Genomic DNA, 21,364 nt, shown 5'->3' on the forward strand with positions numbered 1-21,364 from the left:
CCACAAAATTATGAGTGAATCTTATTAAATAAATGAAATCTATAAAATTTTATAGATTTTAATCAATAGTAAATTGTATATTTTTTCCGAGGAAATAGTAAAGTATATGTTCAAAAGAGAATATTATAGAATATTTAAATTAGTATTTTTTTATCAATAAATGTTAATTGATTGGAGTAAATTAAAGTTTGAATATTTTAAGTAAAATTTTAAGTTTAAATTGTGTAGATAAAAAATTATGATTGAAGAAAATATTTTATTAAAAGACTATCATTCAAATTTTTAACAAAAATTAATTATAAAGAAATAAAATTAAGAAATATTCTGTTGGTCGATATTCCACATGCATGTCATCATAAAAGAAAAACATACTAATATTTATGTTCTTTCATTTTTCTATTTTATACTTTGATAGGTGTGAGTGTCGGTTTGCTCATTGCTAACTGATTCGCGATCTGAAACGCAATCTTTTATTTTCTCCCAACATTTTCTCTGACGTAGAACTGTTTAATTAATAACTAGTTATTGGTTTTTTATTAATATAAGTATAAACTAGAATGATGTATCACTTTAAATAAAATAACAATAATAATAAAATACTCAAACGGTGTGTTATTGTATCACGTTATCAGACATGGTGGCTGAAAAAATAAAAAAGAAAGAGGAGGAGGATGTGCTAAGTCATAATATCACACTAGGCTCCATTTACTAGTTGTTAAAGTTTATTAAAAATATAAATATTTCAAATAAGAATCATTATGATACTCACACAAATTTTATTATTTTTAATAAATTACAGGTAATAAAGTAATGTGTTTTAGAACATGTGTTAACATTATTTTCATAGTGCGTCAAAATCCTAAACGGTGTCAGCTATTATATTATGTGATCATCGTGTTTCACAAGGATATTAGTTGTTAAAAGAATAATCACGCAAAACAGAGAGAAAAAGGATATGGGTACAAATGAGATGAATGGTGAATACTAAAAATTTAGATTTAACTTTTAAAAAAAAAATTAAATTTAAATCATTTATTTAAGTCAACTTAACTATTTTATTTGTTTGAGATGATCCTGAATACTAAAAATTTAGATTTAATTTTTGAAAAAAACAGATAAGTTAAATTTAACTCATTTATTTAAATGAACTTAACTTATTTAAAAAAATTAAAGCTTGAGTTTAATTTATTTAACTTATTTAAATTTAATTATTTACAAACATATTTCAATATTAAATAATAATTTACAAATATAAATATACGCGCTAAACAAGTGGTATTATAATATAATTTATATAATTTTAATTTTTTTATATATACATAAAAATGCATGCAAACTTAGTTTGTGTATAGACACACCCAAACTATTTACAAGTTGTTAATGTTAAGCTTGTAAAGTTTATGTTTGACTCATTTAAATAATTGAATTTAATTTTATTTAATTAAACAAATAAGTTGAATAATTCATGAATAGCTCAATTCACTTCCATTATTAGTTGTAAGATGTGTTGGTTTTTTTTAAGTGGTATTGATGTTTTCTATTAAACAATTGTGACGAAACAACTATTTAGGTTAAAACTTAGTTGTAATATTTTTTTCTGAATACTTAATTGTAATATACCATCGAGATAAATAATTTTATATTATTAATTAAAATATATATATATATGCTTTTTAAACAATTATTACTAAAATCAACAATATAATTGTAAACATTTAGTAATTGGTTAAAGTAAAAATGAGACTTAAGTTTTTTAAGGTTTTATAGATGAAATGAATGTAATTAGGAGGAAAAATATTATTGATGAAATCGTAAAAATTAATAAATATCACCAAACGTTAGTTAATCAAAAAGTTTTTTTAAAAAGATTAATTATTAAAAAATATTTTAAATAACATGATAAAAAAACCATATAATTAAATAGTTAATTGACAATATACAAATAATCTTTGCACACTTATTACATTCTAATTAATTGGTACTAACAAATGTGGTGTGGTAATTTTTAAAAAGTTTAGATTATTTTTATCCCTAAATATCAAATATCTCATCAATATCCTTAAATATGATCTATTATATAAATATTTCTCTCTTTTTTTTTTTATCTTTTTGGGTGTCGAAAAAAAACTTTTTGTTTTAGCAGAAAGCATCGGGAGCCGGAGGCATATACCTGTCCATTGATGAATATTCTCTCAAAATAGCATTGAATTGAATTAAACAGATCTGGCGTAATTTGTAAACTTGTGACTGGCGGCAAATAGGCTTCAATGCTTCAAGTCAAATGGTCAAGGACCAACTGCGCTGTCACCACAATTGAATTTACTGTTATGCTATGCTTATTTTAATATAATCCAACCAATAAAAGTAAAAATAAGAGTATAATTCTTTTACAAAAGTACTTTTGATTTAAATATATTTTTCCATCTGATTTCAAATACTTATGCTTATCTAGTTTGTGAAAGGAATATTTAAAGAGTATGATTACATTTTTTTTTATATAGTATATTCTAATAATTAAGAGTATGATGGCATTTTTAATCTTTTTTAATGGTATTTTTAATGCAGTCCTTTTTTTTTTTTTTTTTACAGCTAATGCAGTTTTCTTTTCAAACTAAAGGCAACAAATTTTGGTGCAAGATTTATCAAACCGAAGTTTTCTTTTTAATCCAAGATATCTCTTGGCAATTCATTTAACCAACATATTTTTTTTTCATACTTATAGATTAAATTTCTAACAATATTTTTAAAGAACAAGGTTATTTGTGAATTATATCACAACACGCATTAGACTTACCAAATGAAGTACAAGAGTATATTTTATCTGCCAATCATTTATTATTATAAAAAAAATGAGAAAAACATTATACGAGAATAATTATTTCAATATCTAGACCAGAATATGTTTTATGCTGTAAAATTACTTTGACGGTTTCTCCGGACTAAAATGAAGTCCAAAATCCAAATAATTAAAGGAATCTTTTATTTCTTTTTAACACAAGTTCGGTTCGCCGCCTAATTATCATGAGAGAGAAAAAAGCCATAACTCCGTGTCGCGCAGGTAAATAAGTGTACTATCAATATAATTTTATCTAAATATTTATATATTTGATTTGAGGTTGAAAAATTAATTTTGAGTTAAATTTATTTTTTTGTTATATAAAAAATTATATGTAAATTTATTATTAATTTATTTTTATAATAAAACCATATAAACATAAAATACTTCACTTTACAATTAATTTCATCAAAATTTATTTTATTTGAAATCAACTTTTTAAATCCTCACTCAAACATACATTATTTTCCCATATTTGAAATCAGTTGCATGCAGCTAAAGGTTTTAATTAATAGGTTAAATTATACTTTTAATGTCATTATTTAAGAATCTAATTAAAATATATTCATAGTACACAAAATTTAATTATAAAATGTTTACTTTTAAAAATAATTATTTAAGAATACAAATTTTTTATATTGCCATCTAGTTATAAACTGTTTTATAACTATTACTTAAAAATATTTTTAGACTAATTTTAATAGGGTAATAGTATAAAATTATTTACACTAAAAGTATATAAAATTGGCTACAAAAAAAAAACTCTTAATTTAAATTGCCGTATGAATATTGCGTGCACAAGGTTTCTACAAACATGATTTGATCAGAAGTAATCTTTATTCAAAATTTGTGTAGGACGAAGAAAATTAATGTCCACCCATAATCTTTGATGACCACGATTAAATGTCGATCTGTTTGTATTTTTGTTTAAACGAACGCGACGCTAATGCTTTTTATTTCTTGAATTTGTTTTCTTGTTTTAAAAAACGTGAAATAGTTGTTAAATGTTCAAAAGTTATCCAAAGACACTCTAAATAGTTCATTTGGAGGCATGAATTATTATGTATTATTCAATGTTGCAATTTCGATCCACAAGCCCCTCCCCCCAAAATTGTAATCATTTCTCAATTTGTTTGTTAAATTTTTTAGTTGACCATAAAAATATGGGGGAAAAATATGCAACATTATGAAAATATGAGGATAAAATGTACAACGTACGTTGGGAAACTCTTGGCGCAAAATTTGAAAGAAAAAAAAACAATAAATGAATTTAGGAGACAATTGAAGGAAGGTTAGAATTTACCACCTTTTTAAACTTTAGGGGAAAAATTCACGAAAAAAATATATGTGAGCAAAATTTGCAATAAAGTCACACATTTTGGGGGCAAAATTTACAAATAAGCAAAAAAAAGATTAATATACAGAGAATATAGTTTAATTGGTTGAGGTGGAAATTATTGTAAACCACTAAACCTCATTGTATCGGGGTTCAACTTCTTCTTTTGGTTTTTTTATTTATAAATATCAAAATATTAGACAAAATACAGTAAAGAGAATAAAAATATAATTAATAAAATGATACGCATAATTTCACAAGACCTCCAAAATCACGTGTTTGGGGGAAGGGGCACTGGTAGTTTTTTGTTTTTCTAATCTCAATCTTTGTTAATTATTATCTTTTCAAAATAATAGTCTGACCACATGTGCCACTGTTATATATTCACCAGAATCAGCACGTTTTCTGTAATATGCTATTATAAATTATCAAATTTCACAGAGAAAAAATAATATAGAAGAAAAAGTAAATAAAAATCTGAAATACATTAGTTATTTTCACTTTTTCTCATATACTTTCATTCACTTATTTATCTATTTTTTTTTATCCTCTATCCTCTCTATATAAGTTAGCTATTTATATATTTTTAGGAATTCTTTATGTATTTCAATCTATTTTTAAAAATTATCAATAGTTAACAACAATATTGTGTCACAATATAAATTGTTTATCATAAATCTAAAATATAATTTATATGTTAAAAATATTTATTTCTTATGAAAATTAATTATAACAATTTTTATATTAAAAAGTATTTATTTATTAAAAAATTTAGTAATATAAATAAATAGTTATTCTATATGTTTCACATGTTAAAATACTATTTTTTCTTATTTTTTTAAAAATAAAACACTTATATTTTTTATTTTTCTTTTCACTTAGTTATTATATCCACCCTCTATCTTCAACTATCTTATTTCTAACTTATTGCTTTCCTACGGAAATTACCAAACGGACCAAATTCGTTTTAAGATTATTATATAGGGATTAGTTAAGTCATTTATGGTCAAAGGAAAAAGAAAGGCAAAAGGGTAATAGACACGATGCATAACGGAAAAGAGAATTATATTAAACAAAAGTAAAAGGGATAGATAAGATATCGCATGTTAAATTAAAATGTGACAGCACAAGAATTATAATTAGGGCGTTAATTAGTTATTTTGGTGCCATTTTTAAAGAAGTCATACTGATGTATATTTTGGTACATTAGATAATTTTTTTTTTCAATCAAAGTCTAAGAATTTTTTACAAATTTAATATTTTTTTAATTTAATGTATTTTTTAAAAATATTTTAATACCTAATTAATTTCTAATCTTGGTAACTCTAAACCTATCCTTCCATAGTATCTTCCTAATTAAGTTCATTCAACATTTGTCACCTGCACGCAGAAAAGGTTAGGTTTAAAATTAGGAAGGTTATAAATTAATTAGGAACTAAAGTGTCTTTTTAAAATACATTAAAATAAAAAATAAAAAAAATCAAATTTACAAAAAGATTCTTAGACTTTAATTTTAAAAATTAAACTTAATCATGACAAAACAAGTCACATGTGATTATATGATGGGATAATATATAATAATGATGTGACTTATTTTAAAGTTATACTGAAGTAATATTCTTGTAATTATTAAATGGAAGTTTCATCAATTAATAATAGAAAAAAGTAACATTCCATAAATTTTAAATAGACAAATAAAAGATGACATTATTTATATTTAAACAACGAAATATGAAGGATATCATTAACATATTCTCTGGCACCTTTATTTTTAACATATTTTTATTATTAAGTAAATTTTATGTAAATTATGATATATAAAAAATAGTCAACGCACTTTCTATCATTGAATGAATCTATATAAATTTCACCAAATAAGAAATAAAATTCGTAATTAATAAAACTAATTTAAAATACATTAAAAATGCCACATATTAAATGACTGGCCAATAACCATCCTAATACTTTACATTCACCACGTGCTATGTAATGTTATTTTAATTTGCGTTTTCCACTGCAAGTTATTTCAGTGCTTCCATTTGTTTTTAAATATTGTTAACCAAGGTACATTCTATTTATTGAGAATAGTAAATTAAATAAAAACGGAAGATATATATTGACAGAAATTACATGACAGTAGTTTTACGTAGTATTCACACACACATAATATATATATATATATATATATATATATATATATATATATATATATATATATATATATATATATATATATATTAAGCAGTTTTCATCTTAAACCAAAGCTAACCCAGCCTCTACAGCAGCATCTCAATAAACGCACATTTTAGTGTTTGGGTGATAGTCTGTAGTCCTATAAAGGCGTTTCTACTTAGTAAAGTATTCGGGTTTAACGACGGAAACTGATATGGCTTCCATAACAAAAAAACAAATACTGCTACTTTTAACAAATTTTATATAAATCTCGTAAACTCACATGCTTTAACAGGTTTCATGACAAAATGCTTTAACAGGTTTCATGACAAAAAGATGTCCTTCCTTTTCTACCAAGTATGTCAACCTTGCTACAATTAATTTCCTTTTTTAATATAATTTGATTAGATCTGATATCGATCCTTTTGAGATGCTTCCTCGATTCGTCGCGCGGGAAGGAGATCCGGTAATACTTTATTCATGGTTTCTAAGGTATGCATGTATCACATTCATGCAAATAACATATATATTCAATCATGCAACACGTGGTAGGTGGCTGGTGGCTTATGGTGAGTATCTGTATATATACGTTCATCAACCGCGTCCAAATCAAAAATCCCCTCCAGTTAGCAAAAATGCCTTCACTAGTTGCTGAAGCATTCCAAGCCAATGGCGCAGAACCCTTGAACCTGAAGCCCATTTTCTGTGCCTCAGGCATCAAGGGCAAGCGAGTGACTGCGTTGTCAGCAGAAAAAAATGGCCTCACTGATTTCATTCAAAGAATCATTGCTGACAAACCAGACATCGACACACCATTCAGCGTCCTCGATTTGGGGGTCGTCATGGGCCTGATGGACCAATGGGCCTGCAAGCTCCCCACGGTCCAGCCCTTCTACGCCGTCAAGTGCAACCCAAACCTCTCCCTCATCGGTGCGCTCGCTGCGCTCGGCTCCAGCTTCGACTGCGCCAGCAAAGCCGAGATCGAATCCGTTCTCTCCCTCGGAGTCTCACCCGACAGAATCATCTATGCAAACCCATGCAAATCCGAGTCACACATCAGATACGCCGCCTCCGTAGGCGTCAACGTCACAACCTACGACTCCATAGACGAGGTCGAGAAAATCCGAAAATGCCACCCCACGTGCGAGTTGCTCCTCCGCATTAAACCCCCGCAAGACAGCGGAGCGCGAACCAGCTTGGGCCTCAAATACGGCGCGCTTCCCGAGGAAGTCGATGAGCTTCTCCAAGCTGCTCACGAGGCGGGGCTCAAGGTGACCGGCGTGTCCTTCCACATTGGTAGCGGCGGAGCCGACACGCGAGCCTACCACGGAGCCATATCCGCCGCTAAAAACGTCTTCGAATCGGCTTCTCGGCTCGGCTTGCCCAGAATGGGCGTCCTCGACATCGGCGGCGGCTTCACCTCTGGGCCGTCGTTCGAAGCCGCGGCTTTGAAAATAAACGCCGCGATTGAAGGCAGCTTCGGGAAGGAGGAGGGGCTGGTGGTGATTGGCGAGCCGGGTCGTTATTTCGCGGAAACGGCTTTCACGTTGGCGACGAGAGTTATTGGAAAGCGCGTCAGGGGGGACGTGAGGGAGTATTGGATTGACGATGGGATTTACGGAACTCTTAATAACATCGTGTTTGATTACGCTACCGTCACGTGCATGCCACTCGCGTGCACCTCGAAACCGGAGAATCCTACATGCTGCAGGGATTTGAATTTGAAGACTTACCCTAGCACCGTGTTTGGACCCACATGCGATTCTATTGATACGGTTCTGAGGGATTACCAGCTCCCGGAACTGCAAGTGAACGATTGGCTTGTGTTCCCGAACATGGGTGCCTATACGACGTCGTCCGGGACTAACTTCAATGGGTTTAGCTCCTCAGCCAAGTCCATATTCCTTGCATGTTCGAGCCCGGAACACACCATGTTCTAATCAATACAAATCCCAAACTATCCCTTGCTCAATGTACTTACTTATTTTATTATCAACTTGTCTCTCTTTTGGTTTCGGAAACTCAATAATGGCGGAATGGCTGCTCGTGGACGCCGCGTGGTTTCTCTCTTGATTGTATTACTACTATCTTTTTCTTTTCATTTATATTTTCTAATTTGGAGACACCTACGTACCTTTTGATATTCGAAATAAAATTTCGTTTATTGTTGATACTATTTTTATTATTTGCTGTTTATGATACAAAAAAGTATTTTTTTTTATTAAACTTATTTATAATCTCTTAATATTATTTATTATTTTGATATTTTATACACTTTTTTATAATGATATAATTGTATAAATAATAATCAATATCAATTAAAACTTAAAGGTAATAGATTAAAAAAATTCTTTTAAAAATTACTACTAACAAATAGAAAGAAACAAATCCCTTCGTGCATGTATTTTCTATCGAAAAGCGTGGCAATCAAATTACACTGTCTGGTTATAATTTGAGTGTAGATGTGAGACAAATTAGTTGATTATAATAGAATGATAAAACTACATAAGTTTGAAAGTGTTCATAACGTGTTTATGAACTTATTATGTAAAAGTATTAAATATATTTTTTTTATTAAAGATTTTAAATTAAAAAAGTGATTGTGCAGGGTCCAAAAGATAAAGGTATTCTTTAAAGGGTGGAAGGGCACGATTGTCGATTGGGTATTTCAAAGAGTCATTTTAGCAAATAGATGGAGAATCAAGGCAATTGGGCAGATGCAGGAATAGCATCACAGATATATTTTCTATGTTAATGTTTTAACATATTCAGAACCATCTTTTGTTTAGGGAGTAAATAGCTATGCGTGAGTCAGATACAAGCAATGGCTGATATGGGTGGAGAGTCTCATGGAAATTTATGTCTTGTTTTTCAGATCCGCGTATTGTGAGAATCATTATAGCTATAGGGGTGCCCATGATGTAAACGTTTTTTTTTCTTTCTTCAGGCACAACTTGTGCCGGAGTTGGACTTTATATTAATAAAACTTTTGTGTTTTTTTTTTCTCTTTATGTAATATTGTTTTAGATAATGATATTTTTTAGAATTTTTTTTGCATTATATGCCGATAAAAAAAATTCTCTTAAACAAAGTGTATAAATTCAATTAAAAGATTAAATTTTCACATTTTACAATCACACGGTTACAATAGCAAGAAGACCAAAATTGTAATTAAGTTTCTCTCTTATTTAGTCAAAGAAAAAGAAAGGAAAAATGAGTTTTAAGAAAAAAATGTTTTTTTCTCAAAAAAAAAAACAAAAAATGTTTTTTTTCTTCAACTAAAATTTGAAATTTTCTCTCTTCATTTTCATTATTTTCTCTCTTCAAGACTTTACCTATGTTCTTTGTAATTGGAGCACATCCGGATCTTTAAAAAAAAAATATTTTTGGTGTTTATATTTTCATGTTGTAATTGTTAGTGGAGCCAGTGTTGAGCATGAGTTCTCTTTCATTGTTCATATGTTGTACTGTAACCCTCTTTTAGCATTTTGTATGCTTGTGTATTTGTCGGGCATTTTCATAGATGAATTATTGACAAAACAAAGGATAGTTCATGACAGTAATGTCGTAGTCGCAGAGAACGTGAGTAGTTCACAATCTAAGGAGTGACTCCACCTATAGACGATATATCATTCATGGCCATGGAATTCATATTCCCACGATTATTATAGAATCTCGCAAATTTTTTTTTTTTAACTAGGTTTCATTTAAAGAAGTAAAAAAAAAAAAAGAGTATATTAACGCAGAGCAACTTAAAAGCAATTGATACTCTTTTTCTTCTTCTTCTAAAAATTAACTTTCGAAAACTACTTTTCAAAATGTCTTAAATTTTTAACACTTTCAAAGACTACTATTTAGAATGAAAATATTATAACAAATTTAGAAAATAATTTATAAAATGTGAAATTTTAACATTTGATAAAGTAGTTTTCAAAAAAGGAATGTTTTTAAGAAAAATATAAAAAGAGGTATATCAATAAATTTTGAAGCGTGTAAATAACAATATAATTACTTGGACTTGATAACGGTGAAATTTGAATTAATTTAATAATTAATTTTAACTAAAAATGATTATAATTTCTTTAGTTAACTGTTGATTATAATCAATTTAATAATCAATAAATGATTATGATTTGAAGAAACCCAAAAGCACATGTGAAGAGTCCGTGTGAAAATTTCCTTCTTTTGTCATTTTTTTTTATTAATCATCCATCATTTTTTTTCATTCATATCAATGTCTTGGGGTGTAAAAGTTTCTTATAAAAATAAAAATGAAAGGTTAAACTCTCATTGTTGAGTACTTTGAGGCAAAAAACATTTGTAATGTACTTGTGTTTTCATTCTCCTTCAATATATATATATATATATATAGAGGAAGGTACAATAATCTCTCTTAATTATGTTCGGCCGTGGCTTTAACTTATTTGGAATACTAGGAGCTTGCATATGTACCTCAAACTAAAAGAAAAAGAAATCATTTGTTTAATCTAGTTAATAAACAAGGTAGAATTTTATTGGTAGGGAATATATAAGAGTTGAGAATATTAGAATATCTAAGCCACGTCAGAGGATAACATCCAATCCAACCAATGGCAGCAATGGTGATGAGATGAGATAACCCCCTCCAAAGATCCGCGTTATCTACATCACCCATTGCTCCTCACATTTTGAGCCACACAAAAACCAATCCACACCCTATAAAAAAACACTCTTTGTGTGTCTGCATTTTGATTGATTCCCTCATTCTTCATCCATAGACATGGCCACCGTCACTTCTGCAGCCGTTGCTATTCCCTCATTCACTGGCCTCAAGGCAAGCGCAGGCAAAGTGAGTGCCGCAGTTAAAGTCTCAGCTCCCCAAGCCACAAGGTTGGGCATCAAGGCTTCGCTGAAAGACGTTGGAGTCGCTGTTGTGGCCACTGCCGCGAGTGCAGTGCTGGCTAGCAACGCCATGGCCATTGAAGTGTTGCTGGGTGGTGATGACGGGTCTCTGGCTTTCGTTCCCAACAATTTCTCCGTGGCCTCTGGGGAGAAGATCGTGTTCAAGAACAACGCAGGTTTCCCCCACAACGTTGTGTTCGACGAGGACGAGATTCCTAGCGGCGTGGATGCAGGGAAAATCTCCATGAGCGATGAAGACCTTCTCAATGCGCCTGGTGAGACTTACAGCGTTACTTTGGATGCTAAGGGAACCTACAGTTTCTTCTGTTCGCCTCACCAAGGAGCTGGTATGGTGGGAAAAGTCACTGTTAATTAATTATTGTCTCAAGGGCTCGTCTCCTACGTCTAAGTTCTCATATGGTTCCTTCTTCTAATATTTTTGTTTTTTCTAGAAGAGCTTGGTTGATCTTTCTTGTTATGGCCTATGGGATGAATGAACGATATAATGCGTTTCTGTAATTCATTTACTTCTTTCAGATCCTTGATGAAGTCTTATATCGATTAATAAATAAGCTAATGCATTATCCTGCTGCAGAGGGCTCCGGCCAAAAAACCAAAAAGTTGGAAATAAAGTTAGTAAAAGAAAAAAGTATAATTATTTTAGCATGTGAAGTAACCTAGACGATTGAATGGAAAATTTGTAAGTTTTCTAAAATAAGATGTTGGGGTAAAATATGCCAATTACCAATTAATTTATTGGGTTAAAATTCATAAAAAAAAACTAAAAAATTAGGAATAAAAAGTACAGTTAAGTTAAACAAATATTTATTTTTGATTAAATTATTCATTGGTCCCTATATTTGTATGATTCTTATCTTTTTAGTCTCAATAATTTGAAAGTGATTTTTTTTTTTCTTATAATTTATATTTTAATTCTCTTTAGTCCGTGTAGTTTAAAAGTATTTTTTTTAGTCTTTATAGTTTGTATTTTAATTTTCTTTTAATTCCTATAATTTGAAAACTATAAGGACTAAAAAAAGTAAGAATAATGAAACTATAAGGATTAACAAGATCACTTTTAAAATTACAGGGACTAAAAGAGAATTAAAATAAATTATAATGACTAAAAAAATAAGAATCATGAAACTATAATGACAAAATGAGTAATTTAACCTTTATTTTTTTATAATAGATATATAAATTATGTTATTAATAAAATTTATAATAGATAAATATTTTTAAGAACAAATAATCATATTGATCTCTAAATGTGTAAAATTAATGATAATTTTTAACCTAAAAGAATTAAAAATTTGATTTAATCTTTAAATGTATAAAAAGTATAATAATTATATTATGTGATTTAACTTAATGACAAATTTATCTTAAAAAATATAACTTAATGTCAAATTGTTCTCACAATAGCAACATAGTTATATGGTAACTTTTACAACATTTTCTCACCAATTTACACGTTCAAATACCAAAATAATCATTTATCATATTTTTAATATATAAACCATATTTTATATTTATAATGAATAATTTAGATTGTAATATAAAAATATTTTTAATCATTGATGTTACTTTAAAAACATTATTTTTGAATGGAATTTAAAAAGCATTATTGAAATTTAATATGAAAATAAAAAGATAATAATGTGAAATGTTTGAAAGAGAGAAAAAAAAATATTAGCTAAGAAAACGTGTAAAAGAAAGATTATTGAAAATGTTTAATGACTTCTAACTTTAGCATAGGAATAGTATATTTCTCTATAATATAAAATTAATCTTAACATTTTTTTCCTATTGAAATGTTAAATTTGCACTGGTGCAGTGATGAACGACATCCTTAAAATCTAGGAGTGACAAAACCAGTGTCCTGCCACAAACTCTTAAAAAATAGATCCAGCCACCAGTCTCATTTCATATATAAATTCAAAGTGTCAATGTTGTTTTTATTGAATTGATTCGTTGTTCTATTGAAAACTAAAATGTTAAGAAAAAATAATAACTATATTTTAATTAATTTTATCTTTTATAAATATTAAATAAAAATACTTATTAAAAATTAAATATATTACTTTAAATTTTAAATAATAGTTTATTTGGGCAAAAATACACTAATTAAAAATAAACAAATATACGTATAAAATATTAAAATAAATAATAAATTTTTTGTAAAAAAAAAATTATTGGATTAATCGATTCCGCTTTTCTCTCAATCCATTTTTTAACATAAGAAAATGGGACGAGTTGAAGTAGATTTACAAGTTAAAAATCCCAATCCAACTTGTCAAATAAACGAGTCAAAAAAAGTTGCCGACTAATCAACTCGTTTTGTCACCCTGTTGAAATCAATGGCTTTTTAGGTGGGATGACTGATTTAAGAATTAAGATACAATGGTTTATTGCGCGTTCGACCACTTGGCAGAAAAAGAATCGATACAAATATACATTGTGGCTGTGACATACAGTCCACTAATTAATAATTTACTATACGCAGCCTGTTGCATACTATACCGTGTAAATAGTTGAAAAAAAATGCAGGGGCAAGGCCTCTTTTTAACTTTATATACCAAGCACGCCAGCAATCCAATCCAGTCCCTCTCTTCTTCTCTGAGACTTGGTGTACTTATTTCACGTAGAAATTAAGAGGGTATGCTATTATGCCTATTACGTAGTTAGAGCATCAGGAAGGGTAGACCGGGAGCCAAGCACCTTGCCACCGACATCTGGGAAAGACTCAAATCCAGGTAAGGACTTTACCTTCCCATTGGCATTTACAGACACAGGATACTTCATTAGGTGCCCTTGCAATGGACTATAATCATCAGCTGTGTACTTCTTCCAGTTGTCTTCAGCAATCTTGTTCACACTTTTCACACACTCCAAACATTCAGGCTCCTTGAAGCAAGCTTCTATGGTCCCCGTGTGTTCTGCCCACAAAGACATTCTATACCCATATACCTGCAAATACCTTGATTTAAGTCCTCCGGATCCGGAACGAGAAATTTCTGGGAAATCTAACTAAGAACGGTTCTTAACTTTAAGTACCCATTTAAAAACTATTTCTGGAGATGCTCTAAAAAGGCCAAGAAAGAAGAAATAAATAACTACGTATAGTTAATTTTACATTATATATTTAATGATACAAACCTGACCATGTGGATGTCCCTTTTTTTGACTCCATGTATGATGGGGTTGATATGCACCCATTGCTATCTCAGTATCTCTGGATCCAGCCAAAGATCGTTGATTTATATTGGCAGACCCAAGAATTACATATTCATCATCCACAATCATTCCTTTGGCATGTACATAAATCATAAACCGTCGGAACTTTTGTGAGGCTGAAACCTGATGATCATTACATAAAGATATTAATGTTATCAAACGCAAAACAAGAATATTAACCCTGAACTACATATCTACCAACGAGTTAATTGGTCATTACTTCACATTCATACTACCAGTAGTCTAGAGGAATGTAGCAAGAAAGATCTATGTGAAATGAAAATTGATCGAATATTTGAACTTCAAGATCCAAGAGACATAAGCCCTTTAGAAATAATTACGATCTTAAATCCTTCTCCTTCGCTCCTTTACTTTTTCCACTTCCTTTCTCCTTTTCATGTAGTTTTTCGTTTCTTTACCTTAGATCAACCGACCTAAGGAGAAGGATCACAAGTGTTCTCCTCAAAGAATGAGGCTAAAACCCATATTAAAACATGGAAACATATGAAGGATGATGAGACTTATTTTATTAAATATAATACTGATAATGAAACAAGAATTATATTAATTATTATTCATCTTTAAACAAATAAATTGAAACAGTATTTTTATAAAAAAAGAATTGGCCCAAGTTGATGTTTGAGAGTTTAAGAGGAAATGCATTATTTATATTTATATTAAAAGGAGTATATGATATACATGACGGGGCCACTGTCATCTTAATATATGACATTACGGTCCTAACACTTCGTCACTTGCCAGGTTATTGATTCATTCCATTAATAATGCACCAAACTCAGAAAAAATACTTTGAATGATTACCGTTTCGCCATTATCTGAAGGTGAACTACTTGAACTCGAAACTTCAGTTGTCAACTGCTCTCGGTTCCCAAGACAGTAAAAATTGAGGTAATCTTGTGGATGACTATCAAGCTGCATAGATTTTAACTCCCGAGCAATGATTTCATACATCATTTTCATTGTTTGTCCCTGAAAATGAGAATTCCTTTTAATTAGTAATAAACATAGCACTTAAAATTGCTCAATAAATAAATTATTTCTAATGTTAAAATTTTGTATGACTAGCTAGCTACGTAATTTACACTATATTACCTGCCAAAAGAGTATCTCTTGCACTGAAGTAGAAGAAGGGGAACCTTCAGGCCACATTGGGATGACAATATAAACTGCAAATCTCTCCTTGGATCTTATCTTACTGACTATCTTCAGTGCCAACTCCACAGGAATTAGGTTATCAGCACCTGATCATACATAGAATGGAAATTTAGATAAGTAGAAAATGTTGTTTTAAAAAATTGATGGAAAAGGTCGATGTCAATAACAAAGTCTTGCCCCACTAGGCGGGCTTTGAGGAAAAACAATGATATTTCAAGTGATGTAGTTATTAAGACTACACAATCGTAGTACATAGCTAACAATTACTTTGAGCAAGTTTGTCATTCGTAATATATGTTAAGCAGCTGTTGGATTGCCTGTTTGGATAAGTTTATCCAAAAACACTCCTAAGAGAAGAAAATAACAAGAAAAACAGAAAATGAACTTTTCCATAAATTAAAATTAATTTATACATAAGTTAAAAATCATCTTTTAATGAAACTCTGTGAGAGAGTTTCTAGAAATTTACTTACATAAGCTAAATTTAGCTTAGGAAGAAACTTATTTCATTTTTTTCTTCATATTTTCTGCTCTTATAAGTGTTTGTGGAGAAGTTTATCCAAACAGACACTATTTGAGAGCAAAAAGGAACTATATTGTGAGCATTGTCAACTATGAAGCACCAACACCGACACGGACACCGGACACGACACGGACACGGACACGTGGACACCTGTAATGTCCAAAATATAGAACGTAGTACGGGTGTCGTGTCGGTGTCGGACACTGACACGGACGCGTGTCGGATACCGGACACGGCAATGGGCTGGAGTGTCCGTGCTTCATAGATTGTCAACAATTTTTTGTAGTGTTCTGAGCTTAAAAGTAGAAAAACGTGTCACATGCTAAATACTAGTCATAGGTGCTTATACAGAAATTACGAGCAACAAACAGATGCAACAAGTTACATGAGTAAGCATCAATATTCTGCCAAAACCTGCTTCTTTGTAAGCTGGCCAAGCAAAGGATGATCCAATAAAATATTGATTCTCGATATAAATAAAATGTTGAGCAGATCTGATCGCATGTATATATGCTGTTTGAATACTCTTGTCTATGACCAAATTTTTTGCACAAACAAGGTTCTGCAATGAATGACAATCAAAAAGAAATTAGCGAGACAGGGAAATCCAAAGATTCTACTTCGATGACATTTATCTAACTATAGAGCAACCCAATGTTGGATGAGTTACCTGAGTCTCGGCAACTACTACATCCTTAGGAAATCCCTTCAAAGAACCAGAATCTATGGATCGAAAAACCTGCGTGTAAAATGTAAACAAATTATAGGTAAACAAATTCTCTGTTGAAAGAAAAAGAAGGAAACAGAATACAAACTTTAAAGACAGTGAACTAATAACCTGAACATGCCAATTTTCAGGATCGTCTTCCTTTGAAACCCATAGTTCAGGATCATCAATTGGAGTTGATTCCGAAGGACTAAGAATCCAAGAGATGCGTTCTAACTTGATCAAAGAATCATCGTTCCAGTGAGATACTCTCTTGAGTTTTCGACCCAGCTCAGACCATCTGGTGGCTTTTCTCCAGCGCTGCTCAAAATTAGTGAGTATATCATATGCAGCTGGGCCTTCAATTTTGCAATGTAAATCATGCCATGGTTGCCTTGGACCCTTGGTTCCCGCCTATTATTAAAAGTGGAAGACAAGACAAATTTCAGTTAGCAAGAGAGACCAAGAGTACACTGGTGATCTAAATCTCAGTATCAAACAAGATCTCAGACAACAAATTTATGTTTATGAAGATACTATACTATATGCGAAGTGCCAATAACGGTACTGTATTTATAACAAGCCAAACCTGCTGAATGAGTGGAAGGAAGGCATGGAAGTTTTCTGTCACTACTTTTAAAATGTTAACAATCAGAATATGCTAAAACAATGTCCGTATGAATATTTATACTTCAGACCAAGAAGTCATTATCAGCTTATAGACAAAAGGAGGAATATTGGCCATTGGGTCAATAATTAACCTCATTGAAACAAAACAACTCAGTTTTTTTGCTTATTAGAGAAAGAAACAGAAATTGGACATATATCGTGCTAAAAAGAAAGCTCATGTATATATCAATGTAGATTTTGGAACGCCACAACTTATAAGTAATGCATTGTATCCTCAGAGATTATGAACTTACACAAAATGTGGGATTATGATAATCGTCCTGATAAACAGTGTCGATATCACGTAAAATTCTATGCTCGGGTGTATCATACCGGCCATCACAAAGATCTAGACCACCTATAAATGCAGTTATCTTCCGATTATTGCCGTGTGCTTGAGTATCCACAATCACACATTTCTGATGATGTGTAAAGAGAGTGCCAACAACCTGAAGTTTGGTGCCAAGTAATATAGTAAATATGTTTTTCAATTTTTGGAAAACAAAATAATCTTGTTTTCGAAAAACAATCCCTGTTGGGATTCAAAATCTCAATTAACAATTTTAAATTTTAAATTTTCTTTTTCTGGGCTCAACTGCTAAATTAACAGTTTACACGTGCCAGGTATGCAGATTTGGGCAATAGAAACAAGGGTGTCCACTAATTCATTGACACATCAATGTGAAGTTCAGCTAAGGAAGTTATCCTGTGCATGGGGAAGAACTTCATGTTACAATTTCACATGATCTTGTCATGTCAAAATTTTGTGTCTATTTCTCTTTTCATAGACATTTATAGATTTTGATAAGGCCTTCCCTATTTAATGTCTACTAAGACAAAGACACAAAAAAGTTCGTATTATTTTGTCATGTTAAAATCTCTCGGTAGGATTCATCCCTCCTAAGCATGTATTAAAATTAGAGTGATATTTTGAAAGGATGGAAAGCAAGCATGATTAAGTATCAAGAACTTTTTAACAGAAAAATGACAAAATCTGGGAAAGCTACTAAACCATAGCATAAAGCATGCCTGCTGCCTGAAAATGCTAAGCTTACTGCTGGCATATCTTGGTGACAGCAAACATCTAACTGAAGAATGCTTGAAAAACTTTCGAGTTTCTTCATCATGTGTTTGCATTACTCCACTCTGCAATTAAAATTGCTAACTTGTAAGGATGTAAAAAGAAAAACTCAAGAAACACCATATTCAACTGGGCAGAATGGCAAACAAAGTAAATCTGCCCAAGTCAGTGTCGATGTTCAAGCAACTTGTAAGCACAAAACTCACTAAAAGTAAAATAAAGGCAGCAAAAACAGAATGCTGATTAGTTAAACCTTAGAATAGAAGCTTTTATCTCAGAAATATGAGCACAAAATCATGTGCCTATATAACATGTGATTTTAAATTGGAATCTGTCATGGTTTACTTGAATCAAAATTGAAGAGCAGGAACACAATAAGGTCCAATTTGAATACCAAAACCGGATATTAATAGCGGAAGGAACATCATCAAGCCACTCCTTGAAGGTAGCAATCATACTAACAAGTCACAAGTATGTTTCATGGACAAGTCATTCTAACGAAGGAACAAAAATCACATTAACAAGTTACTCCTTAAACTTAGTAAGCTCAAAAACAAGAAAAAACTGTATTTGCGTATGTGAGAAACACATGGTTATTGTGAAAAATAAAAACAATAATTTTACATTATTAGTTGGTGGATATGTGACCACTTAAAAAAGTCATAGAACATTTCTATTAAAATCTTGACCATTCAAAGACAATCTAATCGTTTATGTTTATAGTTATCATTTCTCACGTTAAAGAAAGAAAGGGTTCTCAACGGAGTTACTCCCATTATATCCACACAACTAGGTAAAATACTTAAAAAAACCTACAGAAACTCGATTGAACCTAACCATGCAACCAATGAATTACATTTTCACTTTAAAACGATTACTGAAAAAATACCGTGTTAATGAAAAACTTGCTGTGCGAAGTCTTATCATCCCAAACCAATAGTAAAACTCGCAAACCTTCTTGCGACTTGTACTTGAGCAACTCCCCGAGACTCAAGTTACCACCGCTAGGTAAGGGTTTTGTAGGCTCTCTCACCAACTTCACCTTGTGGTAGATGGACCAACCCACAATGTAAACCAAATGATGCGCTTCCAATATCGCGTGGCATATATCTTCCCAGCACTTCCCGTGCTCAAACACAACCCCGTCCTCTAACTCAACCTCCGGCAACATCGAATCAGGCACGTGCGCGTCCTGATACAGCGTCACCGAACCTCCGCGCCGAACCGGAAAATACGATTCCCGAACAACGAACCGGTCCGGATCCGATTCGGTGCCGGCCCGGTACATAGGACTGTCCTCGCACCTCGTGAATTTCATCGCCAGCCGCACCGCGCAGTCAGGCTTCGGCGGCTTCCCGAACGTGCCTATGATCGGGAACCAGTCGCTGATGGCTTCGCCGGAGAGGATCCTCTCGGCGGAGACGGTGGCGACTCCAATCAGGTCGGCGCCGAACATGTCGTTGTCCTTGACGTAGAACTCGACCTGCGAGGCCGGGTGCGCGAGCGGGATCTTGAAGTGCTCGTTCCACGTCGGGTCCTGCGAGTTCGAGATCACGCGGGTGCGCGCCACGGTGGCCCCGGCGAGGCACACGGTGACGTAAGGATCGCTGGTGATGATTTTGCGGTGGCGGTGGCGCGCTTGTTGCTGCTTCCGTTTCCCGGAGATGGAGGCGCTGCAGGTGTTGAGAGCGGAGAAGAACCTCCGCACGCGCTCGGAGAGCATGTCCATGTTCGGAAGGAAGCGAGCCTCCTCGATTACCAAATCGAGGGTGCCGTGGAGGTAGACCACGGTGTGCGGATTGTGAGGCATTGTCACCGCGGAGGGGTCACCGCAGGGTGAGATTAGATTGAAGGAGGTTAGTTAATAGTCGAAGGGAAGAGAGTGATAGGGAGCGTTACGTTGCTGAATAATGCGCAGCGGAACCTGCGAACGCTCGCTACCACGGAACGGCGTTACGGAGGCTACAGCATTACTCCGTTGGTCGATTTGTTCGGCGGCGAAACCGAAGGGAATGGCACACACTCTGGCAACGGTGTGTGCAATAAATAAAAATAAAAATAAAAATAACAATATAATGTTATGGTGGCGTTAGTTAGCGGGAAAGAGAAGGTAACGGGATTGGGCACTGGTTCTGTTGTGTTTTGGCGTCTAAATTTGGATATATGAACACGTGTAAGTGGCAGGATTAGAAGGAAAGGTGTTTATTTAGAGCAACAACAGATTATGAATATGAAAGTTATGGCAAGTTCTAGATATATTTTGTGGGGCCTTTGGCTAGGACAGGCCAGCTTTGCCATTAAATGACCTCAGATTCAAAAGGTATGTCATTCCATTTCCTACCCATTTGCGTTGTGCTACTAGAACAGATATTCGTATCTTGGCCTTCATCAGAAATTAATGCGATAGATTATGTAACTGTTATGAAACAATAATTTTTTATAGGTAAATAGTAATGGTTAATTCTGTTAATTTTTTTAGTAGTGAGAACGAATTTTTGATTTTTTTCTCTTATGTTTTCTAAAAAAATCCTATTACTCATTTTTTTTTCTTGTAATGTATAATTATTCTTATTTATTTTTAGAGATGTGAGTATTTGTTTCTCACTTGTATTAAAATTTACACTTTCTTTTTTTTAAACATTTTAAAATTTACCTCTTTAAAAAATTAATATATCATTTTTTATTAATTAAAATATATTTTTGTTCTTATCATGTGTTTTACTCTTTGCAATAAATACATATATATA

The 21,364-nt window shown here is 32.0% G+C and overlaps 3 protein-coding genes across 3 annotated transcripts; 2 read left to right on the top strand and 1 right to left on the bottom strand.

Moving 5' to 3' along the window:
• Positions 1 to 6,654: 6,654 nt before the first annotated feature.
• On the top strand, positions 6,655 to 8,520 carry LOC548088 (ornithine decarboxylase). The gene has a single exon (NM_001251700.1). It carries the CDS (start codon positions 6,881 to 6,883, stop codon positions 8,282 to 8,284), a length of 1,404 nt encoding a protein of 467 aa, NP_001238629.1. The 5' UTR covers positions 6,655 to 6,880; the 3' UTR covers positions 8,285 to 8,520.
• A 2,493-nt stretch (positions 8,521 to 11,013) lies between these two features.
• On the top strand, positions 11,014 to 11,819 carry LOC100306554 (plastocyanin). Its single transcript, NM_001249724.3, has one exon. The coding sequence runs from the start codon at positions 11,104 to 11,106 to the stop codon at positions 11,599 to 11,601; it is 498 nt and encodes a 165-aa protein (NP_001236653.2). The 5' UTR covers positions 11,014 to 11,103; the 3' UTR covers positions 11,602 to 11,819.
• Positions 11,820 to 13,563: 1,744 nt separating this feature from the next.
• On the bottom strand, positions 13,564 to 21,025 carry LOC100795859 (phospholipase D delta). The gene is made up of 10 exons (XM_003523206.5): positions 19,507 to 21,025; positions 18,566 to 18,682; positions 17,791 to 17,985; positions 17,000 to 17,281; positions 16,832 to 16,900; positions 16,576 to 16,723; positions 15,576 to 15,724; positions 15,285 to 15,452; positions 14,385 to 14,585; positions 13,564 to 14,195 (listed from the first exon to the last, which is right to left on the bottom strand). The coding sequence occupies exons 1-10, from the start codon at positions 20,425 to 20,427 to the stop codon at positions 13,902 to 13,904; spliced, it is 2,544 nt and encodes an 847-aa protein (XP_003523254.1). The 5' UTR covers positions 20,428 to 21,025; the 3' UTR covers positions 13,564 to 13,901.
• Positions 21,026 to 21,364: the final 339 nt, after the last annotated feature.

The sequence above is a fragment of the Glycine max genome, chromosome 4 (genome assembly GCF_000004515.6).
Source record: "Glycine max cultivar Williams 82 chromosome 4, Glycine_max_v4.0, whole genome shotgun sequence".
NCBI classification, from domain to species: domain Eukaryota; kingdom Viridiplantae; phylum Streptophyta; class Magnoliopsida; order Fabales; family Fabaceae; genus Glycine; species Glycine max.